Source organism: Colletes latitarsis, unplaced genomic scaffold, assembly GCF_051014445.1.
Source record: "Colletes latitarsis isolate SP2378_abdomen unplaced genomic scaffold, iyColLati1 scaffold0028, whole genome shotgun sequence".
Classification (NCBI taxonomy): domain Eukaryota; kingdom Metazoa; phylum Arthropoda; class Insecta; order Hymenoptera; family Colletidae; genus Colletes; species Colletes latitarsis.
This window is the reverse complement of record NW_027488378.1, coordinates 317,967-343,132: the sequence shown is the minus strand read 5'-3', so window position 1 is coordinate 343,132 and position 25,166 is coordinate 317,967. Positions and strand designations below refer to the sequence as shown.

At 56.9% G+C, this 25,166-nt stretch overlaps 1 protein-coding gene across 1 annotated transcript; it reads left to right on the top strand.

Moving 5' to 3' along the window:
- The first annotated feature begins 14,902 nt into the window (after positions 1-14,902).
- On the top strand, positions 14,903-17,269 carry LOC143350741 (uncharacterized). Its single transcript, XM_076782754.1, has one exon. The coding sequence runs from the start codon at positions 14,903-14,905 to the stop codon at positions 17,267-17,269; it is 2,367 nt and encodes a 788-aa protein (XP_076638869.1).
- The last annotated feature ends 7,897 nt before the right edge of the window (positions 17,270-25,166 follow it).

Genomic DNA, 25,166 nt, shown 5'->3' with positions numbered 1-25,166 from the left:
CTGGCAGTCGGCCAGGCCCGGAGCACACCGCGACAGGTGCTCGACGAGGCGGGCAGCAATCACTCGCTCGAAGAGCTTGCCCACCTCGTCGAGGAGACAGATGGGCCGGTATGCGGATGGAGACTCTGCGGGCCGACCCTCCTTCCGGAGGAGGAACATCCTCGCCACCTTCCAACTGGGGGGGAATCGCCCGTCCCTCAGGCATCGGTTAAACAACCGCCTGAGGTCGGCCCCAAGGACGCCGTGGGTTAAAACCCAAACCCGGCCAGGCACACCATCCGGACCCGGGGCCGTGTTACGCGCCCCGAGCCGTCTAATTGCTGCGGCCAGCTCCCCCTGCGTGACCCCCGGCTCGGCCACCCACTCCAACGGGGCCGTCGCCTCTGCCGGAGGACGTGGTCCCATCTCCCCAATTGGGGAGAGAGTATTGACCACGCCCTCCAGCAGCCGGGGGTCAAGACCCTCGGTGACGGGGGGCGCCCACGGGCGGAGCTTGTTCAGCACCACCTTATAAGGGCGCCCCCAAGGGTCGTCATCAAGGGTCTCGAGGAGCTCCTTCCATGCCCGGGTCTTGGCCCGTTTGATGGCGACCTGCAGAGCCATCCGCGACATGTGGTATGCCTCATACAGGTCATCTGCCCTCGCTCGCGCCACGCTATCGTTTCTCCGTAGACGACGGCGCGCGCGGGTGCACTGGCGTCGGGCGCGGACACTCGCGTCTCGCATTTCCGCGATAGCGGCCGACCACCAGTACACCGTCCGGCGAGGTGAAGCCCGCCCGACCCGGGGCATCGCCGCGTCACATATGTTCGCGACCATCCCCCCGAGCCGGGCGACCTCCTCCTCTATACTCGGCAACTCGGCCGCCCTCTGCGGCCAAGTTGCAGCGAGGGCAGCTGCCATCAGGGCATCCTTGTCCAGGCGCCGAAGCGCCCAGCGGCGCGGTGGGTTACCACCCGGACGGTGGTGTCGGGATGCATCCCCCGCGGCGGCATTGACCTCCATCCGGATATACCGGTGATCCGAGAGTGTCTCTGCCCCCGCGACCACGTGCCATCCCGACACCATGCGCACGGCGTTGGGGGTCGCGAATCCAACATCCACGATAGACCCCCCATATCGCCGCACACACGTGTGCTCCGACCCCCGGTTCAGTAACCGAAGGTCGAGTCCCGCCGCCCAGTCGCCCAGGATCCCGCCGCGAACGGAAGTCCTGGGGGACCCCCACGCCACCGACTTGGCGTTGAAGTCTCCCAGGACCAGCACCGGCCGGGCCGCGCAGCGTTGCACGCATGCCGCGACCTCGGCTAGGTACTGCTCGAACGCGACGTGGCCGCTGCGAGGCGATATGTAGCACCCCACCACGGCGACTCCCCCCCAGTCCACGGCGACGAATCCCCGACCGCGCTCCAGCATGGAGAACGGCGGGGATCAGTCGCCACCTCCCCATACCGTCGCCACCAAGCCGTCCGCGTCGCCCACCCAATGAGGGTGATCAGGGACGCGGTACGGCTCGGCGGCGACAGCCAGGCCAACCCCCCACTCCGCGAGGACTTGGGACATCATATCCTGTGCCGCGCGGCAGTGGTTGAGGTTGGCCTGGAGGAGGAGGCGGGGCGCCATTAATTACCGACCGCCCCAGCCTCCTCCCGGCTGTCCGTCCCCGTGGCACCATCCACCTCCATGGTGGACGATGCCACCGCCCGCGGCGCCGGAGTCGGAACGGCCCGCCTCTTCCTGTCCTTCCGGGAGGGGGGAGAGCACTTCCTGCTCCCCACCCCACCCTGTGGTCGGCTGGCATCCCCCTGTCCGCACATAGCGGGCAGTGGAGGGCCGCCGAGCACTGGCTCGCGCGGTGGTCCTTTGCCCCGCAGCGGTAACATTGACCGCTGCGGTCCACCGGCGAGGTGCACCACTGCTTCACATGCCCCAATTCGAGGCAGCGGTGACACTGGAGCGGGCGCGGCGCAAGCATCTCCACTCTCCCTCAGGGGCTGCCAGCCTTTCAGCTGCAGTACGGGCTTAACGAACCCGGGGTACCCGAGTCATACACACACCGTAAGCCTCCTGTTGGTCGTCACAACGACCCACTCACAATTCCCTATTGGTTTTGTGAATGGTACGTGACGGCAGGAGGAACGGGGGTTTTGGCTTAACCGCCTGGGCCACGAGTATGGCGACTCTATAAAATCGCCCTCCAATCCTAAGCTATGGTGCGCGGCGATGGGATGCATGGTTGGGGGAGAAGGCCCAATCCCAAGCGACCACCTCCGGGGAACCTGCCGAACCCCCGGAGTATATAGGCTTACCCGGGTAAGGCGGCTCTGCCCGGGCGGACCTTTTCTTCCGACCTGCTCGTGGGAATATTATGGAGTTCAATATTAAAACGGGGATGGGACGGGGTAAGTCAGAGGGGGAGGACGAAGGCGGTGTTGGGACTGGAGTGACGGCGCTCGCGCTGCCTCCAGCGCCTGGCCCGGCTTCGTGGAAGGTGGAGGAGGACGACGAGACTGCGTCAGTCTCGTCCTTCTCCTCCACCAGGAGCCTCATAGGCTCTAAGAGGAAGAGGGCGGGGCAGGCCGTCGTCGACGTGGGCGGGGCGATGAGCCCGTCGGTGAGGCTGAGTTGCCTCAGGGACGAGGTGACCGAGGAGATATCGGAGAGGATCTCCTCGTCCCTGAGGCGGGTGGAGAAAGTCGCCGCTGCCTGCGCCTTTAAGGGGCGGAAAAGCGGTGGCGCGGAGGCCCTGAAGGCCGCGGCGGAGGAAATGAGGGAGGCGGCGCGGGAGCTCAGAGGGCGGAACGCCCGTCTGCAGCTCCTGTTGGAGGAGGAGCGACAGGGGAGGAGGAGGGCAGAGGCGCTGTGGAACAGCGCGGCCCTCCCTCCCATCCTCCCCCCTCCTCCACCGCCGCGTCCCTCGGCGGAGGTAAATAAGCGGAGTGCGGCGGCAGTGGTGCGGGGCACCGCGGGCCACTCCACCCGCCCTCCGCCCGTGAAGAAGTCCCCGTCCTCCTCAGAAGACGATCTTCTGAGGAGGATTCGGGACATGATTGATGGCAAGCTGGCCGCCTTCCGGGAGGAGCTCCTCGCCGGAAGAGCGGTCAGCAGGAAGGCGGTGCCTCCCCGACCTGTTCCGGTACAGTCGGGGAAGGCAAAGAAGGGCGGAGTGAAGGCTCCGCCCAGCGTTGCGGCACCAGGGCCCCGGGTCGCGACCCCCAAGGGGGGTGGTGTACCCGTGGTCGCGGTGGTCGCGTCCTCCACGGCACTCTCCCAAGGGGGGGTGGCGTGGAGTGAGGTGGTGGGGCGGAAGGCGAAGCGGGCGGCGAGGAAGGCCTCGCAACCGCAGCCTCCGCCTCCGCCGGCGGCGGCCAAGGTAAAGGCCGCGAAGGTCGGGAAGGCACGACCAGGTCGTCCCCCAAAAACGGCAGCGGTGACGCTGACCGTTGCGCAGGGGGGCGACCTGACCCTCGCGGAGGCGATGCGGCTCGCCAGGGAGAATATCTCCCTGGAAGAGCTGGGCATCGCCTCCGTGAGGGCGAAGAGGGCCGTGACCGGGGGTCTCTTGCTGGAGATCCCCGGTGCAGAAGGCGGCGCGAAGGCGGATCGTCTCGCCCAGAGGCTCCGGGAGCAGCTGGGCGAGCGAGGTGTCCGGGTCGCCCGGCCCACGAAGCGCACGGAGATGCGCGTTTGTGGGCTGGACGACTCGGTCAGCGCACAGGATGTGTCCCGTGCCCTTGCGAGGGCGGGGGACTGTCCTGTGGAGGACCTGCGGATCGGAGAGATCCGCAGGTCGCCCTCCGGCCTCGGGTCGGTGTGGGCCCGGTGCCCCCTCTCCGCCGCCCGTAAGGTGGCGGAATCCGGGAGGGTGTTGGTGGGGTGGGTTTCGGCGCGGGTGGAAATCCTCGCGCCGCGCCCGCTCCAGTGTCACCGCTGCCTCGAATTGGGGCACGTGAGGCAGTGGTGCACCTCGCCGGTGGACCGCAGCGGTCAGTGTTACCGCTGCGGTGCCAAAGAGCACCGTGCGAGCCAGTGCTCGGCGGCCCCCCACTGCCCGCTGTGTGCGGACATGGGGAGGCCAGCCGATCACAGGGTGGGGAGCAAGAAGTAGAGGAAGGAGAGGAAGAGGCGGGCTGCACCGGCTCCGGTGCCGAGGGCGGTGGCATCGTCCTCCATGGAGGTGGACGGTGCTACGGGGACGGACGGCCGGGAGGAGGCTGGCGCGGCCATTAATTAATGCCACCCCGCCTCCTCCTCCAGGCCAACCTCAACCACTGCCGCGCGGCACAGGACTTGATGTCCCAAGTCCTCGCGGAGTGGGGGGTTGGCCTGGCGGTCGCCGCCGAGCCGTACCGCGTCCCTGATCACCCTCATTGGGTGGGCGACGCGGACGGCTTGGTGGCGACGGTATGGGGAGGGGGCGACGGGTCCCCACCGTTCTCCTTGTTGGAGCGCGGTCGGGGATTCGTCGCCGTGGACTGGGGGGGAGTCGCTGTGGTGGGGTGCTACATTTCGCCCCGTAGCGGTCACGCTGCGTTCGAGCTGTACTTGGCCGAGGTCGCGGCATGCGTGCAGCGCTACGCGGCCCGGCCGGTGCTGGTCCTGGGGGATTTTAATGCCAAGTCGGTGGTTTGGGGATCCCCCAGGACCTCCGTTCGCGGCGGGATCCTGGGCGATTGGGCGGCGGGGCTCGACCTCCGGGTATTGAACCGGGGGTCGGAGCACACATGCGTGCGGCGATATGGGGGGTCCATCGTGGATGTTGGATTCGCGACCCCCAACGCCGTGCGCATGGTGTCGGGTTGGCACGTGGTCGCGGGGGCAGAGACACTCTCCGATCACCGGTACATCCGGATGGAGGTCTCTGCCGTCGCGAGTGCATCCCGACACGGCCGCCTGCGTGGCACCCCACCACGCCGCTGGGCGCTTCGGCGCCTGGACAAGGACGCCCTGATGGCAGCTGCCCTCGCTGCAACTTGGCCGCAGGGAGCGGCCGAGTTGCCGAGCATAGAGGAGGAGGTCGCCCGGCTCGGAGCATTGGTCGCGGGTATTTGCGACGCGGCGATGCCTCGGGTCGGGCGGGCTTCTCCTCGCCGGGCGGTGTACTGGTGGTCGGACGCGATCGCGGAGTTGCGAGTCGCGACTGTCCGCGCCCGACGCCAGTACACCCGCGCGCGCCGTCGTCAACGTACAGGCGACGGCGTGGCGCGAGCGAGGGCAGCTGATGACCTGTATGGAGCATACCGCGTGGCGCGGGTTGCTCTGCAGGTCGCCATCAAACGGGCCAAGACCCGGGCGTGGAAGGAGCTCCTCCAGACCCTTGATGACGATCCATGGGGGCGCCCATATAAGGTGGTGCTGAATAAGCTCCGCCCGTGGGCGCCCCCCGTCACCGAGGGTCTTGACCTCCGGCTGCTGGAGGACGTGGTCAATACACTCTTCCCAATTGGGGAGAGGGGACCGCGTCCTCCGGCAGCGGCGGCTGTCCCAGTGGAGTGGACAGCTGAGCTGGGGGTCACGCAGGAGGAGCTGGCAGCGGCCATCAGACGGCTCGGGGTTCGTAACACGGCCCCGGGTCCGGATGGTGTGCCCGGCCGGGTTTGGGTCTTGACCCAGGGCGTCCTTGGGGCCGACCTCAGGCGGTTGTTCGACCGCTGCCTGAGGGACGGGCGATTCCCCCCCAGTTGGAAGGTGGCGAGGATGGTCCTCCTCCGGAAGGAGGGTCGGCCCGCGGAGTCTCCCTCCGCATACCGGCCCATTTGTCTCCTCGACGAGGTGGGCAAGCTCTTCGAGCGGGTGATTGCTGCCCGCCTCGTCGAGCACCTGTCGCGGGGTGATCCCGGTCTGGCCGACTGCCAGTTCGGTTTCCGGGGGGGCCGATCGACTATCGACGCGATAGGTCGTGTGAGGGCCCTCTCGGGGGCGGCCGTCTCCCGGGGAGGGGTGGCAATGGCAATATACTTGGATATTGCCAATGCCTTTAACACCCTCCCCTGGGAAGAGATAGGGAGGGGACTCGAATATCATCGGGTCCCCCCTTGTCTCAGGGCGGTCGTCGGGGATTATCTCCGCGGCAGGTGGATCGAGTATCCGGGCCGGGATGGTGATATGCGGAGGGAGGTGTACTGCGGTGTTCCGCAGGGGTCGGTCCTCGGGCCACTCCTGTGGAACATCGCGTACGACTCGGTGTTGCGGGCCGGCCTCCCCGACGGCGTCAGCACGGTGTGTTATGCGGATGACACACTGGTGCTGGCCGTCGGGGCGCACTGGGGGAGGGCCATGCGTCGCGCGGAGGAGGGGTCGCAACGCGTCGTCGACCGGATCAGGGGGATGGGGATGACGGTGGCGGTCCATAAGACCGAGGTGATTGCGTTTCATTTACCTCGGCAGGATCCGCCACCCCCTCTGATCCGGGTGGGTGGGGCTGACATCGAGGTGAAGCCCCAGATCAGGTATCTAGGGCTGATCCTCGATAGCCACTGGCGTTTCGAGGAGCATTTCCGCTGTCTGGTCCCCCGGTTGGAAAGGATGGTTGCGGCTCTGGGCCGGATCCTGCCCAACCTGGGGGGCCCGGCGGGCCGAGTTCGTCGCCTCTATGTGGCAATGGTCCAGTCGGTGGCCCTATACGGGGCCCCCGTCTGGGCGGACGAGCTGGCTGCCTCCCGGCGCAGCATGACTCTGCTGCGTCGGGTGCAGAGGCGCATGGCGCTCAGGGTCGTCCGCGGGTATCGGACCATGTCACATGAGGCGGCGACGGTTCTAGCGGGGATGCCGCCCATGGACCTGCTCGCGCGGTCGCACGCGGTGATGTACCGGCACCGCGTCGACCGTCGCGCGGGGGTGGGGGCGGTCCCGGGCGGGCAGGAACCTGCTTGGGGCGATTGGAAGCGCCAGGCCCGGCAGTCCGTGTTGCTCGCGTAGCAGGAGCGGCTGACTCTGCCAACCGCGGGGCACAGGACTGTCGGGGCTGTTCGGCCACTCCTGAAGGAGTGGCTGGACAGAGGCCATGGCAGCCTCACCTACCGGCTGGCACAGGTGTTTTCCGGGCATGGCAGCTTCGGAAGATACCTGTGCCGGAGAGGGAAGGAGCCGACGGCGCGTTGCTGCCACTGCGACGCTGAGCAGGACACGGCGGATCATACCCTGGAGGTATGCGGGGGAGCGCCGTGTCCTGGTCGGCGTCGTCGGGCGGGATGTCTCGCTGCCAGGCGTGGTGCGCGCCATGCTCGGCAGCGAGGAGAAGTGGAGGGCCGTGGCCTCCTTCTGCGAGAACGTAATGTTGCAGAAGGAGGCCGCGGGGAGGGAGCGCGAGCTTCAGCGGCGCGCTGAAGCTCGCGCTCGTGCGGTGGCCCGAGGTCGTCGCCCGGTCGCGAGGCGTCGCGGGCGGCCGCCTCGGCGTGGCGGATGACCTAGGCTGGGAGGGGGGTCCTGAGGGGACCCTCCTCCCGCCAGGCGGCGCCGGGCCGGACCGGTTGGGGGTAGAAGTGCCTCCCCCTACCGGTCCGACGCAAGGGGAGGCACCCTCGGCGGTCTGGTGCGGCCATGAACGCCCGGCCGCCGAGGGGTGGAGACGGGGTCGCGGGCGGTTGCGAGTTGGGGCTCGCAGCCGCCACTAAACGCGGCCCCGGGACGGATAGCGGCGGGATGGAGTGGCCCCGTCCCGCCGCTATGAGGCAGTGTGTCTACTGGGGGGACCGATTGTCCCCCCGGGGGATGGGCGCGAAAGCGCGGGCACGGGGAGGATACCGGAAGAATGCTTCGAGCGATTCCCGGTATCCTCCCAAAGCGTGCCGAAGGGTCACCGTGGGGTTTTTAGTGGGTAGGTCCCGCGCCTGTCGTTGTACGGGCGCGGGAAATCCCACACACCCCTCCCACCTCTCCCCAAGGAGGTGGGAGGGAGTCTTTCGAAGATTTTCCCCACGACAAAAAAAAAAAAAAAAAAAAAAAAAAAAAAAAAAAAAAAAAGCATCTCCACTCGCGCCGAAACCCACCCCACCAAAACCCTCCCGGATTCCGCCAATTTATGGGCGACGGAGAGGGAGCAGCGGGCCCACACGGACCCCAGGCCGGAAGGAGATCTGCGTATCTCCCCGACCCGCAAATCCCCCTCAGGGCAATCCCCCGCACTTGCTAGGGCACGCGCCACGTCCTCCGAGGTGGCCGAGTCGTCCAGCCCACACACGCGCATCTCCGTGCGCTTCGTGGGCCGGGCGACCCGGACACCCCACTCGCCCAGCTGCTCCCGGAGCCTCTGGGCGAGTCGGTCGGCCTTCACGCCGCCATCTGGACCGGGGATCTCCAGCAGGACACCCCCAGTCACGGCCCGCTTCGCCCTGACGGAAGCGATGCCAAGCTCTTCCAGGGACACATTGTCCCCGGCGAGCCGCATCGCCTCCGCGAGGGTCAGGTCGCCCCCTGCGCAACGATCAGCGCTACCGCTGCCGTTTTAGGGGGGCGGCCAAGTCGCGCCTTCGCGGCCTTTCCTTTGGCCGCGGGCGGCGGGGGCGGAGGCTGCGCCTGCGAGGCCTTCCTCGCCGCCCTCCTCGCCCTCCGCCCCACCACCACGCTCCACGACACCACCCCTTGGGGCGGTACCGCGGATGACGCGGGAAGCGGGACCACGGGTACGCTTCCCCCCTTGGGCGTCACGACCCGAGGCCCCGGAGTAGCCACGGTGGGCGGAGCCTTCGCTCCACCCACCTTCGCCTTCCCCGGCCGTGCTGGCACTGGTCGGGGCAGCACCACCCTCCCACCGACCGCTCTTCCGGGGAGAAGCTACACCCGGAAGGCGGCCAGCTTCTTCTCAATCACGTCCCCTGAGGATGGAGATCGTCCTCTGAGGAGGACGGGGACCTCTGCGCGGGCGGAGTGCGTGTGGAAGGGCCCGTGGAGGCCCGCACCACCTCCGCCGCACTTCGCTTCCTAACGGCCGCAGGAGGGCGCGGCGTAGGTGGAGGGAGGACAGGAGGGAGTGCCGCGCTGTTCCAGCGCGTCTCTGCCCTCATCCTCCCCCGTCGCTCCTCCTCCAACAGGAGCTGCAGACGGGCGTTCCGCCCGCTTAGCTCCCGCGCCGCGTCCCTCATCATTTGGGCAGCCTCCCTCAGAGCCTCTGCCCCGCCGCTCTTCTGCCCCTTAAAAGAGCAGGCAGCGGCCACTTTCTCCACTCGTCTCAGGGACGAGGAGATCCTCTCCGATATCTCCTCGGTCACCTCGTCCCTGAGGCAGCTCATCCGGACAACCGGGCTCATCGCCCTGCCCACTTCATTGACGGCCTGCCCCGTCATGTTTCTCTTGGAGCCTATAAGGCTCCTGGTGGAGGAGAAGGACGAGACTGACGCAGTCTCGTCGTCCTCCTCCACCCTCCACGAAGCCGGGCCAGGCGCTGGAGGCGGCGCGAGCGCCGTCACTCCAGTCCCAACACCGCTTTCCTCCTCCCCCTCTGACTTACCCCGTCCCATCCCCGTTTTAATTTTATACTCCATATTATTCCCACGAGCAGGTCGGAAGAAAGGGTCTGCCCGGGCAGACCCGCCTTACCCGGGTAAGCCTATATACTCCGGGGGTTCGGCAGGTGCCCCGGAGGTGGTCGCTTGGGATTGGGCCTCCTCCCCCAACCATGCATCCCATCGCCGCGCACCATAACTTAGGATTGGAGGGCAATTTTATAGAGTCGCCATACTCGCGGTCCCGGGCGGTTAAGCCAAGGCCCCCGTTCCTCGTGCCGTCACGTACCATTCACAAAACCAAAAAAGGAATTGTGAATGGGTCTTTGTGACGACCAACAGGAGGCTTACGGTGTGATAAGAATCAGGTACGTCGGGGTCGCTACGCCCCGTACTGCGGCCGACGATTGCCGGACACAGCCCCTGAGGGAATCAGGCTCATACTTTCGTATTTTTCGCATACTTGTTGGCCATGTCCTGTAGTTTTTCTGGTTAGGATCACGTCGTAATGTGGTACCACTCAGAAACAGTCAACTAAACCTGGGTTCGATCAATTTTTTATAGGATAACACCGGTTAGGTCTCGTTCAGATCTGGGATTTGCCCTGATCTGGCTCATACTTTCGCATTTTTCGCATACTTGTTGGCCATTTGCTAGGGTTTTTCTGGTTTGGATCACGCAGTAATGTGGTACCTCCCAGAAACAGTCAAAATTAAACCTGGCCTCGATCAATATTTTAGAGGATAACAACGGTTAGGTCTGGGTTAGGTCTGGTATTTGCCATGATATGGCTCATACTTTCGCATTTTTCGCATAATTGTTGGTCTCATCCTGGACTTTTTCTGGTTTGGATCACGTAGTAATGTGGTATCTCTCAGAAACAGTCAAAATTAAACCTGGCGTCGATCAATATTTTATAGGATAACACCGGTTAGGTCTCGTTCATGTCTGGGATTTGCCCTCATCTGGTGCATACTTTCGCATTTTTCGCATACTTGTTGGCCATATCCCTGGCTTTTGCTGGTTAGGATCTTGTAGTATTGTGGCAACACACTGAAACAGTCAGTTAAACTTGGTTGCCATCAATATCTTAAGGGATAACACCGGCATGGTCTGGGGTAGTTCTGGAATTTGCCCCCATCTGGCTCATACTTTCGCATTTTTCGCATACTTCTTGGCTTTATCCTGGGCTTTCTCTGGTTTGGATCACGTAGTAATGTGGTACCACTCAGAAACAGTCAACTAAACCTGGGTTCTGTCAATTTTTTATAGGATAACACCGGTTAGGTCTCGTGCAGATCTGGGATTTGCCCTCATCTGGCTCATACTTTCGCATTTTTCGCATACTTGTTGGTCCTATCCTGGGCGTTTTCTGGTCTGGATCACGTAGTAATGTGGTACCTCCCAGAAACAGTCAAAATTAAACCTGGCCTCGATCAATATTTTAGAGGATAACAACGGTTAGGTCTGGGTTAGGTCTGGTATTTGCCCTCATCTGGTGCATACTTTCGCATTTTTCGCATACTTGTTGGCCATATCCCTGGCTTTTGCTGGTTAGGATCTCGTAGTATTGTGGCACCACACTGAAACAGTCAGTTAAACTTGGTTTCCATCAATATCTTAGGGGATAACACCGGCATGGTCTGGGGTAGTTCTGGGATTTGCCCCCATCTGGCTCATACTTTCGCATTTTTCGCATACTTCTTGGCTTTATCCTGGGCTTTCTCTGGTTTGGATCACGTAGTAATGTGGTACCATTCAGAAACAGCTAACTAAACCTGGGTTCAATGAATTTTTTATAGGATAACACCGGTTAGGTCTCGTTCAGATCTGGGATTTGCCCTCATCTGGCTCATACTTTCGCATTTTTCGCATACTTGTTGGTCTTATCCTGGGCGTTTTTCTGGTTTGGATCACGCAGTAATGTGGTACCTCCCAGAAACAGTCAAAATTAAACCTGGCCTCGATCAATATTTTAGAGGATAACAACGGTTAGGTCTGGGTTAGGTCTGGTATTTGCCCTCATCTGGTGCATACTTTCGCATTTTTCGCATACTTGTTGGCCATATCCCTGGCTTTTGCTGGTTAGGATCTCGTAGTATTGTGGCACCACACTGAAACAGTCAGTTAAACTTGGTTTCCATCAATATCTTAGGGGATAACACCGGCATGGTCTGGGGTAGTTCTGGGATTTGCCCCCATCTGGCTCATACTTTCGCATTTTTCGCATACTTCTTGGCTTTATCCTGGGCTTTCTCTGGTTTGGATCACGTAGTAATGTGGTACCATTCAGAAACAGCTAACTAAACCTGGGTTCAATGAATTTTTTATAGGATAACACCGGTTAGGTCTCGTTCAGATCTGGGATTTGCCCTCATCTGGCTCATACTTTCGCATTTTTCGCATACTTGTTGGTCCTATCCTGGGCGTTTTCTGGTCTGGATCACGTAGTAATGTGGTACCTCCCTGAAACAGTCAAAATTAAACCTGGCCTCGATCAATATTTTATAGGATAACTCCGGTTAGGTCTCGTTCAGGTCTGGGATTTGCCCTCATCTGGTGCATGCTTTCGCATTTTTCGCATACTTGTTGGCCATATCCCGGGCTTTTGCTGGTTAGGATCACGTAGTAATGTGGTACTACACTGAAACAGTCAACTAAACTAGGATTCGAAGAATATTTTAGAGGATAACACCGGTTAGGTCTCGTTTAGGTCTGGGATTTGCCCTCATCTGGCTCATACTTTCGCATTTTTCGCATACTTCTTGGTCATATCCCGGGCTTTTCCTGGTTTGGATCACGTAGTAATGCGGCACAACACTGAAATAGTCAGTTAAACCTGGATTCGATCAATATTTTAGAGGATAACACCGGTTAGGTCTGGGTTAGGCCTGGGATTTGCCCTCATCTGGCTCATAGTTTCGCATTTTTCGCAAACTTGTTGGTCATATCCTGGGCTATTGCTGGCTTGGATCACATAGTAATGTGGTGCCACACTGCAGCAGTCAATTAAACTTGGATTGGATCAATATTTTAGAGGATAACTACGGCTAGGTCTGGGGTAGTTCTGGGATTGGCCCTCAACTGGCTCATACATTCGCATTTTTCGCGTACTGGTTGGCCTTATCCTGGGCTTTCTCTGGTTTGGTTCACGTAGTAATGCGGTACCACTCAGAAACAGTCAATTAAACCTGACGTCGATCAATATTTTAGAGGATAACACCGGTTAGGTCTCGTTTCGGTCTCAGATTTGCCTTCATGTGGCTCATACATTCGCATTTTTCGCATGCTCGCTGGCCATATGCTAGGGATTTCTGGTTTGAACCACGTAGTAATGTGGAACCGCACTGAAACGGTCAATTAGACCTGGTTTCGATCAATATTTTAGAGGATAACTACGGTTAGGTCTGGGTTAGGCCTGGGATTTGCCCTCATCTGGCTCATACTTCCGCATTTTTCCCATACATGCTGGCCTTATCCTGGGCTTTTTCTGGTTTGGATCACGTAGTAATGTGGTACCACTTAGAAACAGTCAATTAAACCTGACCTCGATCAATATTATACAGGATAACACCTGTTAGGTCTCGTTTCGGTCTGGTAGTTGCCATGATGTGTGTTTAAATAACGCGTTAATTCGTTGTTTGAAAAGTCGGTTAAACCGTCGCGTGATCGATAGGAAAAGCAGGACATTTCTTATACGGTATTCTCAGTTTACGCGACATTCCAGAGCCTTCTCTGCGGCGTAATATGTTTCGAGCAATACCGCGTAGAAAAACTACAAACTTACTTTCGATACAAATCACGCGATCGGCCTAGTTACGGTTCCCCGAGAGCACGTGTTAATACGCCAAAATTACAAAGAGTATACAAAATTAGTAAGAGACAGACAGCTTAAACCAGACAGCGCCACGAGACGAAAATCTCCCCTCTCTCGTGGCCACCGTTAAGCAGGTATGTCACGGGAGCACTTGCTACCTGGTTCTCGACGAGTGCAGATCTCCTGAGCCGACCTCGTCAATCTATCGGAATCGATAAATACGATTAATTAGATTCGTCTAATACGATCGTGGATCCACTTAACCGAAACGGTACAAGAAAGAGACTGCTGCGGATTCGAAAGAATCACGCCAAGTCGAATTTCGTACCCTACGGTTTTGTGAGAATATCTCGATTTCCGCGGCAAATGAACCATAGGAACAGGAAAATTTACTCGATAATTTGAGTAGTTTTCACAACCCGCCATCGGTGGCTGAATATAATCAGATTGCACTTAAACAGTGCTTGATTATCGCCACCGTTGTGACGGACAAACACGTATTGCTGAAATCAGTGGTCGTGTTTGAGAACCGAGAGAATTTCTTGATTCTCTGTTTGGCTATTGCACGGTTCAGAACCCCAACCTATAGGGAGCCTTCGTTGCAAAATCCCTAGGTTGGGTTCGTCGTTTTCCAGGGTCGAGACAAAAGTTTGGGATAACACCCGATAGGGGCCTTATTTGGCATTCTCCATGGGTAAATATCTCGGCTGGTTTCGACCTGCTCGAGCGTGGGTTCCAGATCGTCAGTGGGTACGGACACTCGACGTAGAACTACGTTCAAAGGGCACCGTGGTGTTAGAACCTTAATAATCAGTCGCTTCTGTGCAGTTAAGGCTCTGCATCACACCGGTCCCGTACGGACCAGGGAACGGCGAGGGACCGCGGAGTTGACAACCTTTGGAGCCTTACAACCTCCACTTGTTGTCCTCTCCTGCAAAAACCAAGCCTGCAGCGGTGGGAAGATCGACATTAGAATCTCGTCTTCCCCATCTGCAATTCAACGTTTCCAAAATCTGAAACGTTGAAATAATAATACAGTCCACTAACACAGTTGTTTATCGCTGTGTAAGAATCCCGCTCCTGTTTACCGTAAACGGAAGAAGGAGCGTGGGGATTAGAGCAAGTCAGACAACGCACCGAGCGTTGTCAGGTATTAACCGCCGGATTTCGGTATTTCTTTTGATTACAGAAGACCGAGACGAGAGCCGTAGGGGCCGACGGCGGCGCAGGTTTTTTCTCCCGAGCCATCAGCTCGGGGTTTTTTCCTGCAGTTTTTTTAAAAATCACAAATATAAATTTAATTTCAATTTTTATTTTCCTTCATTTTTTTTTTGTTTATTTTCAATTTATTTTGTTTAAATAAACGGCCTGTGTCCGGTGGACCAGGCGAAGGAAATTTTTCAATTGTACAATCACTTTCCCCCATATTTCCAATCCCTCGTAATCCGGACCATACTTCGTTAAAGGGTACGAGACAAGGTTTATCATAACCTTTGCACGAACTCGTACCTATTTAAACGAAGGTCCTTCGAGCCGGATATAACATGAGGTTTTGAGAAATTGGGAAAGATACAGTAAATCACACGTGTCGAATATTCACGTGAGAGGTTAGTTCGAGCTGATTAATCCTCGATAAAACCCAACAATGGCCGTGGCTAAAGAAACCATGTGGACGGAAGCTGATGAGCACATAGAGACCATGTGCGAAATCACCTACCGCCTAAGCAAATTGGCTACTAACGTGAGAAAAACGGGCAGAGCGAATTACTCGGTGAGACTTCTCGAGGAAAAGCTCGATTTTGCCAAAACACAATGGAAGGAGTTAAACGATCGGTATACGGCCGTGCGCAAGCTCTTAAAGCCGGCGCAAAGACAAAACTACGATTTCTTTAAACAGAATATTATCGTAGCCGCCGAAAACGATTTCCACGAATACATGGATCTCGTAAGCACGGAAATCGACCGACTCACCACTGACAAGAGACCAGCGGTGTCGGTCGAACCATGCAACGTACCGATCGAGCTCCCCAAGCAGCGAATACCCAAATTCGGAGGTGATCCTCGAGAGTGGGAACACTTCGAGGATCTGTTTACCGCCAGGGTAATTAATAATGCTGCGTTGGGGGACATCCAACGGTTGTATTTTCTGAATGCCTGCCTTGAGGGGCCGGCTGCAGCAATCGTTGCTTCCCTTCCAGTCGTGGGTCGCAACTTCACGGAAGCGTGGAAGAGGCTGAAGACCGAATTCGGTCTCCAACGCATCGTCACTGGGAAACTACTGGACAAGCTTCTATATCTGAAGCCCATCGATATGAACGACTTGTCCAGCATGCAACAGGTGACCGTGGGTTGCACCCAAGCAATCGCTGTTCTGGATACAAAGGGCACACCAGAACAACAACGAGACTGGCTGCTCGCTCATTGGGTGAAGCAACACTTCACCCCCGAAATGGAGCTGGAATGGCAAAAAACGCTAGACCTCTCGCCCGATTATCCTACGTTCGAGGACGTAAGGAAATTCGTGGACAAACGGTCACGTGCCTTGCTCTCCATGAACGAGGAGCGCAGAAAAGCTGCCTTAGGGCTTCCAACAAAACCCACGCGTAATCGAAGCGCGGCGTGGGAAGTCAGCGCCGCCTCGAAGAACGTGAGAAGCCATAACGTTGTCATGGAAAACGTCCAGGCTGAACAGCCACGACGAACGGGTTCCGATAACGTCAGGCAGGTTGGAACAACGCCCACTCAATTGTGCGGATTCTGTAACGGGCCGCACAGTTTGCCGAACTGCCGAAATTTTGCAATATTGACTGCAAAAATGCGCAGTCAGTATGTGAAAGGTCGCCGGTGGTGCATCCAGTGCCTGGGCACCACTCATACGGTGACCAAATGCAAAAACTCCACGGCATGTACGACGTGCGGCGGGATGCACCATTCCCTGCTGCACTTCGAGGTAAAACGGGAAGCTCAACCGACTAAGCCGTTACCAAAAGGTGAAGTCGGCAACCGGCAAGAGCGGCGTCTTGATGACCAATCCTGTCGGCCTACGAAATCGAGGCCGAAACCCAACACTTCGACGAGTGCTAAAACAACGCCCGCCTCCACGTCGCACTGTACCGCTCTTGGTACAGGCGCACCAAGGCCAGGGCTATTAGCGACCGCCCGAGTTAAAGTGTTCGGCAAAAATGGCACGACGCGAATCGCGCGCGCCCTACTCGATCAAGGATCGGAAACGTCCTTCATATCCGCGAGTTTGGTGAATGACCTCAAACTCGCGCGGAGGAAAACCCCAGCCACGGTGACGGGCCTGGGGGGTGACCGAACCCGATCGATAAAGTACAGTGTCGGAATGAGTCTCGGCGCAAAAGACGGTGAGAAACCGATGTGTGTGGCTGATGCGTACGTCGTGCCTCAAATCACGACCTACGCGACTCCATCGGTAGGAACGCTCGGATACGAAGCGTTCCTGGAATTACCGCTTGCCGACCCCGACCCCGCATCGGATCAAACCATTGAAATTTTGATCGGTGCGGACCTATATGCACAGATTATGCGAGCGGGATTCCGTCGCATAAACGATGCAGGTCCCATTGCACAAGAAACTGCATTCGGCTGGGTGATATCCGGGCCGACAAACGCAGCAAGTGGTGCGCAGACCACGGTGCAGTCGCTGCACTGCACCGTACTCGAATCGCTGGATCAAGCGGTTCGAAAGTTCTGGGAAATGGAAGAAATTCCCGCAACCTCCACGCATACCAAAGCAGAAGAGGAGTGCGAAGCATTCTTTCAAAAAACCGTTACCCGTAACGAAACTGGGCGGTTTGTAGTCCGACTCCCCCTCAATTGCCCGAGACCGGAAGAAGCGTTGGGAAATTCCTTCGATATCGCGCTTCCCGCTCTCACAAGGCTGAGGAAGAAACTGGACACGAATCCGACTCTCGGTAAAGAATACGCAGAGTTTCTAGCGGAATACGAGTCTTTAGGTCATATGTCGCGTATCGAACCTATTGACTAAACTAGACTTTACATTCCGCACCGAGCGGTCATTCGCACGGACAGCGCGACCACCAAATTGCGGGTCGTCTTTAATGCGACCAGCAGGACAGTGGGTGGACGCTCCCTAAACGACATCCTACACGTAGGTCCAAAATTACAAAACGATATTACCTCGGTATTAACGAGATGGCGTTTGTACGAATACGTGTTGGTGGCTGATATCGAGAAGATGTTTCGACAGATTCTCGTCGCCCCTGAGGATCGTCGTTTTCAATGCATAGTATGGAATGCACCCGAAACCGAACAGCTGGTAGCGTTCGAGTTAAATACCGTTACATACGGAACGGCGTGCGCCCCGTACTTGTCGATGCGTACCCTCCTCGAATTAAAGGAACAGGATGGAAAGAAATTTCCGCTTGCCGCTCCGATTCTCGAGAAGGACATTTACGTCGACGATGTATTTATGGGAGCACCTGATAAATCCTTGTTGGAGAAAATCCGCACACAAGTCTGCGAGCTCCTCCAAGGAGGCGGGTTTGAGCTGAGGAAGTGGGCAGGAAATTCGCCACAATTATTGCGAAATATCCCCCACAGCGCTCACTCCCACGCCGTTAACCTCACTTTGTTCGATGATTCTGAACTAAAAGTGCTCGGTTTACGATGGATACCGTCTGGAGATTATTTCTATTTCAATCTCTCACGGTTCCAACCCTCGGCATCACCGATGACAAAAAGAAATTTGTTTTCGAAAATTGCCAAGCTCTTCGATCCACTCGGCTGGCTCTCGCCGGTTGTAATTCGCGCGAAGATTTTGATGCAGTCTCAGTGGCTGGAGAAAATCCAGTGGGACGATCAAATCTCCGCGAATACGCAAAAAACGTGGAATGCGTTCTGTACGGATTGGAGCAGCTTAAAGGAGTTAAAAATTCCTAGATGGATACGTTACGGAGCTGATACGGTGTCAGTAGAACTGCACGGATTCTGCGACGCTTCGCTCGCGGCCTATTCGGCCGTCACGTATTTACGCGTGACGACGATAAGCAACGAAATTTTTACGACGTTGCTGATGGCAAAAACGCGAGTCGCTCCGATTAAAACGCAGTCCATCCCAGTCCTCGAATTAAACGGGGCGGCACTCCTCTCCGAGCTGGTGGTGCACGTGCAGCGGTCACTTCCGATTAAAATGCACCGCGTAATCTGCTGGACAGATTCCACGATTGCATTGGCTTGGTTAAGGAAGCATGCATCGACATGGAAGGTTGTAATCGCCAACCGAGTGTCGAAAATCCAGACATTACTCCCGAACGCTGAATGGCATCATGTTCCCACGCGCTCGAATCCCGCGGATCTAAATTCGCGTGGGGTGGACGCGTCGGAACTCCTTCAGTCGGAGCTCTGGATTTCCGGGCCGACGTGGCTTCGACAAGCGGAAGAAAATTGGCCAAAAATGCCCGCTTCGATCGAGACCGAGGAGGGTAAGCGCGTATCGCATACCCCCGTAGCAACTCCACAAAAGGAATGGGATTTTGTATTCCGATTTTCCAAATGGAGTAAGCTACTCCGCGTAACCGCCTACTGTCTTCGACTAAAAAGGACGTGGGACGGGGAGCGGTGGTCTTTCGGTGCCAAAATCGTCGAAGCACCGGAATTACAGCGTGCAACAGAAAGAATTGTGCGCTATTTACAACGCATGCACTTTTTTTTTTTTTTTTTTTTTTTTTTGTCGTGGGGAAAATCTTCGAAAGACTCCCTCCCACCTCCTTGGGGAGAGGTGGGAGGGGTGTGTGGGATTCCCCGCGCCCGTACAACGACAGGCGCGGGACCTACCCACTAAAAACCCCACGGTGACCCTTCGGCACGCTTTGGGAGGATACCGGGAATCGCTCGAAGCATTCTTCCGGTATCCTCCCCGTGCCCGCGCTTTCGCGCCCATCCCCCGGGGGGACAATCGGTCCCCCCAGTAGACACACTGTCTCATTGCGGCGGGACGGAGCCACTCCATCCCGCCGCTATCCGTCCCGGGGCCGCGTTTAGTGGCGGCTGCGAGCCCCAACTCGTAACCGCCCGCGACCCCGTTTCCACCCCTCGGCACCCTCGGCGTTCATGGCCGCACCAGACCGCCGAGGGTGCCTCCCCTTGCGTCGGACCGGTAGGGGGAGGCACTCCTACCCCCAACCGGTCCGACCCGGCGCCGCCTGGCGGGAGGAGGGTCCCCTCAGGACCCCCCTCCCAACCTAGGTCATCCGTCACGCCGAGGCGGCCGCCCGCGACGCCTCGCGACCGGGCGACGACCTCGGGCCTCCCTCCCCGCGGCCTCCTTCTGCATCATTACGTTCTCGCAGAAGGAGGCCACGGCCCTCCACTTCTCCTCGCTGCCGAGCATGGCGCGCACCACGCCCGGCAGCGAGACATCCCGCCCGACGACGCCGACCAGGACACGGCGCTCCCCCTCCCACGCGGGGCATACCTCCAGGGTATGATCCGCCGTGTCCTGCTCAGCGTCGCAGTGGCAGCAACGCGCCGCCGGCTCCTTCCCTCTCCGGCACAGGTATCTTCCGAAGCTGCCATGCCCGGAAAACACCTGTGCCAGCCGGTAGGTGAGGCTGCCATGGCCTCTGTCCAGCCACTCCTTCAGGAGTGGCCGAACAGCCCCGACAGTCCGGTGCCCCGCGGTTGGCAGAGCCAGCCGCTCCTGCCACGCGAGCAACACGGACTGCCGGGCCTGGCGCTTCAAATCGCCCGAAGCAGGTTCCTGCCCGCCCGGGACCGCCCCCACCCCCGCGCGGCGGTCGACGCGGTGCCGGTACATCACCGCGTGCGACCGCGCGAGCAGGTCCATGGGCGGCATCCCCGCTAGAACCGTCGCCGCCCCATGTGACATGGTCCGATACCCGCGGACGACCCTGAGCGCCATGCGCCTCTGCACCCGACGCAGCATAGTCATGCTGCGCCGGGAGGCAGCCAGGTCGTCCGCCCAGACGGGGGCCCCGTATAGGGCCACCGACTGGACCATTGCCACATAGAGGCGACGAACTCGGCCCGCCGGGCCCCCCAGGTTGGGCAGGATCCGGCCCAGAGCCGCAACCATCCTTTCCAACCGGGGGACCAGGCAGCGGAAATGCTCCTCGAAACGCCAGTGGACAACGCATGCACTTTGCGGAAGAGTACCAAAGCTTAAAAAAGCGGAAGGGAATTCCTGCAAAGTCTCCCTTAAAAAGCCTCAACCCTTTCCTCGACGAAAAAGACGTCTTGCGAGTGGGTGGAAGGCTGGAGAATGCAGCACTTGCATGGGAAACAAAACACCCGGTAATTCTGCCAAAGCATCATGTTTCTAACATGATAATCAGGCAATGTCACGTTGATACGTTACACGGGGGTTTGCAATTAACCATGTACACGGTGAGACAGAAATTCTGGATCATCGGTTGTCGTAACGCGGCGCGTACGGTTATCCATAATTGCATACGATGCGTGAGATGGCAAGCAAACGCCTCAACGCAGATAATGCAGGATTTAATTCCGGAACGCAGTCGCGAGGCACGAGTTTTTTCGAACTGCGGAGTAGATTACGCTGGACCATACCGTGTCCGCGACTCCGCCGGTCGAGGAAAAGCAGCTCACAAAGCTTACATAGCAGTATTCGTCTGCTTCGCTACGAGAGCCGTGCATATCGAACTCGTGCATGATTACACAACAAGTGCATTTTTGGCCGCCTTGGATCGATTTATCGCCCGTCGAGGAGTTCCGTCCTGCATGTTCAGTGACAGCGGAACAAACTTCGTCGGAGCGGATCGAGAATTGCGAGAACATTTCAATATCGTGTACAATACACAGGAAATGCGCAATAAGTGCGGCCAGAAGGGTATTACGTGGAAATTTAATACACTTAGTGCACCTCATTTCGGCGGTATGCAAGAAGCCGGGGTGAAATCGGTGAAACATCACCTCAAACGCACCCTCGGCGATTTCGCGCCTACAAGCGAGGAAATGCAGACATTACTCTGCAAGATCGAAGCGAGCTTGAATTCTCGACCGATTTCCACTTTAAGCGATAGCCCTGAGGATTATGCGCCTCTCACACCTGGCCACTTCTTGATCGGAATTCCGATAAATGCACTTCCGTTCGAGTCCGTGGAAACTGAAAAACTCTCCCGCCTTACACGGTGGAGAGCGATACAGAAATTCCACGAGCAACTCTGGAGGCATTGGACGCGTGATTATCTCACGCACCTCCAGAACCGCTATAAGTGGCATACCGCCCACGCACAGCTAAAACCAAACGATTTGGTGTTAGTGCAAAACCCTCTTCTCCCCCCAAATCAATGGGAAATGGGGAGAATCGAGGAAATATTCCCGGGTAAAGACAGGCGTGTGCGTGTAGTTAAAGTTCGCACAGCAACGTCCACCTACACACGTCCTATCACACGTCTGTGTAAATTGCCCGTGGAAGAGTCGGTAACGACAACAAACGTCGACGACGCTATCGGGACATAAGAAATCCCGAATTCCGCTAGACAAAGAGACACAGTAGAGTGAGAAAGACCATTGACACAATCATGGTGTTGTCTCACACGTTCTACAAGTCTCAGTTGAGGGATACGGACAGAGGGGTACCATACCCTACCATCCCGTTAAGGATTGAGGAAGGGAGCGATTCCCCGATTCCCCGAGATCTACGCCTTTAAAAGCAGGACCCGCGGACGGAATCGGTTCAGTTCCTAATCAATCGAATAAGCAAGATGTCAAGCGATGAAAGTGTGGTGACGGTCGTGGGGTCGGAACGCATGGACCCCGAGATGGAAGCCCAGTTTGGGCGCCTCCTCCAATTGGGTGAGGTATTCGCCCCCAAAAGTGGAAGAGAGAAGGACATGGAGGGCCCCGAGGCAGTGGCCTCGACCTCATCTGCCACTGAGAGGTGGACTGCCGAGGCCGCGGTGCCCGATAACGAACCGCCAGCCGCCGCCATCATCGGCAACCTGCCGACCTACGATGTCCACATGGGGCCCGAGGTGATACGGGTGCCAGCCCACGTGCCGTGGACCACACGACGGTATAAGTGTCCAGCCGAAGGGGGCCACTTCCACCTAAAGTGGACACCAGCCGGCCGGCTCGTCGCCTGCAATTTCCGGCCGTCAAAGGCCACGAAAACCGCGGCAACAGCGGCCGTCCAGCAACCGGCGCAGCCAAAATCGCCCCCGCCGAAGCCGACCCCGACCAGGAAACGGCCCGCCAGGGAGGACCAGAAGCCCCAAGAAAAAGGACGGTCCTGACGCCGCGTCGAACAACGGCGCAAGGCGAGGGCGGAGGCCCGGAGAACCCCCAGTAGCGGCCAGCGGCAGGACAGTTCGCTGACGGAGGTAGTCCTCGCGTCCCTGAAGCTGCTGCAGGAGCAGCAGGCAAGCAACCAGGCGTCATCGTCGAAGTAAGTAACCTAATTTTGTTAATTAAGTGAACAAAATCCTCTCTGTGTCGAAAAAACCGCGAATTACCGCTCCTTTGTTTATTGCACGGACCGTGCAAGGGGGGCGGTATGTTTAAATAACGCGTTAATTCGTTGTTTGAAAAGTCGGTTAAACCGTCGCGTGATCGATAGAAAAAGCAGGACATTTCTTATACGGTATTCTCAATTTACGCGACATTCCAGAGCCTTCTCTGCGGCGTAATATGTTTCGAGCAATACCGTGTAGAAAAACTACAAACTTACTTTCGATACAAATCAAGCGATCGGCCTAGTAACGGTTCCCCGAGAACACGTGTTAATACGCCAAAATTACAGAGAGGATACAAAATTAGTAAGAGACAGACAGCTTAAACCAGACAGCGCCACGAGACGAAAATCTCCCCTCTCTCGTGGCCACAGTTAAGCAGGTATGTCACGGGAGCACTTGCTACCTGGTTCTCGACGAGTGCGGATCTCCTGAGCCGACCTCGTCAATCTATCGGAATCGATAAATACGATTAATTAGATTCGTCTAATACGATCGTGGATCCACTTAACCGAAACGGTACAAGAAAGAGACTGCTGCGGATTCGAAAGAATCACGCCAAGTCGAATTTCGTACCCTACGGTTTTGTGAGAATATCTCGATTTCCGCGGCAAATGAACCATAGGAACAGGAAAATTTACTCGATAATTTGAGTAGTTTTCACAACCCGCCATCGGTGGCTGAATATAATCAGATTGCACTTAAACAGTGCTTGATTATCGCCACCGTTGTGACGGACAAACACGTATTGCTGAAATCAGTGGTCGTGTTTGAGAACCGAGAGAATTTCTTGATTCTCTGTTTGGCTATTGCACGGTTCAGAACTCCAACCTATAGGGAGCCTTCGTTGCAAAATCCCTGGGTTGGGTTCGTCGTTTTCCAGGGTCGAGACAAAAGTTTGGGATAACACCCGATAGGGGCCTTATTTGGCATTCTCCATGGGTAAATATCTCGACTGGTTTCGACCTGCTCGAGCGTGGGTTCCAGATCGTCAGTGGGTACGGACACTCGACGTAGAACTACGTTCAAAGGGCACCGTGGTGTTAGAACCTTAATAATCAGTCGCTTCTGTGCAGTTAAGGCTCTGCATTACACCGGTCCCGTACGGACCAGGGAACGGCGAGGGACCGCGGAGTTGACAACCTTTGGAGCGTTACAACCACCACTTGTTGTCCTCTCCTGCAAAAACCAAGCCTGCAGCAGTGGGAAGATCGACATTAGAATCTCGTCTTCCCCATCTGCAATTCAACGTTTCCAAAATCTGAAACGTTGAAATAATAATACAGTCCACTAACACAGTTGTTTATCGCTGTGTAAGAATCCCGCTCCTGTTTACCGTAAACGGAAGAAGGAGCGTGGGGATTAGAGCAAGTCAGACAACGCACCGAGCGTTGTCAGGTATTAACCGCCGGATTTCGGTATTTCTTTTGATTACAGAAGACCGAGACGAGAGCCGTAGGGGCCGACGGCGGCGCAGGTTTTTCCCCCCGTGCCATCAGCTCGGGATTTTTTCCTACAGTTTTTTTAAAAATCACAAATATAAATTTAATTTCACTTTTTTTCCATCATATTTATTCTGTTTCTTTTCAATTTATTTTGTTTAAATAAACGGCCTGTGTCCGGTGGACCAGGCGAAGGAAATTTTTCAATTGTACAATCACTTTCCAACATATTTCCAATCCCTCGTAATCCGGACCAAACTTCGTTAAAGGGTACGAGACAAGGTTTATCATAACCTTTGCACGAACTCGTACCTATTTAAACAATCTGGCTCATACTTTCGCAATTTTCGCATACCTGTTGGCCTTATCCCGGGCTTTCTCTGGTTTGGATAACGTAGTAGTGTGGTACCACGCTGAAACAGTCAATTATACCTGGTTGCGATCAATATCTTACAGGCTAACGCCGGCTAGGTCTGGGGTACTTCTGGGATTTGCCCTCATCTGGCTCATTTATTCGCATTTTTCGCATTATCGCTGGCCATTTGCAAGGGTTTTTTGGTTTAAGTCACGTAGTAATGCGGCACCACACGGAAACAGTCAGTTAAACCTGGTTTCGATCAACATTTTAGAGGATAACACCAGCTAGGTCTGGATTAGGCCTGGGATTTGCCATCATCTGGCTCATAGTTTCGCATTTTTCGCAAACTTGTTGGCCATATCTTGGGCTATTATTGGTTTGGATCACGGAGTAATGTGGTACCACACTGAGAGAGTCAATTACACCTGGTTTCGATCAATATTTTACAGGATAACACCAGTTTGGTCTGGGTTAGGCCTGGGATTTGCGCTCATCTGCCTCATAGTTTCGCATTTTTCGCATACTTCTTGGCCTGATCCTGGGTTTTTTCTGGTTTTGAAAACGTAGTAGTGTGGTACCTCACTGAAACTGTCAATTAAACCTGGTTTCGATCAATATTTTAGAGGATAA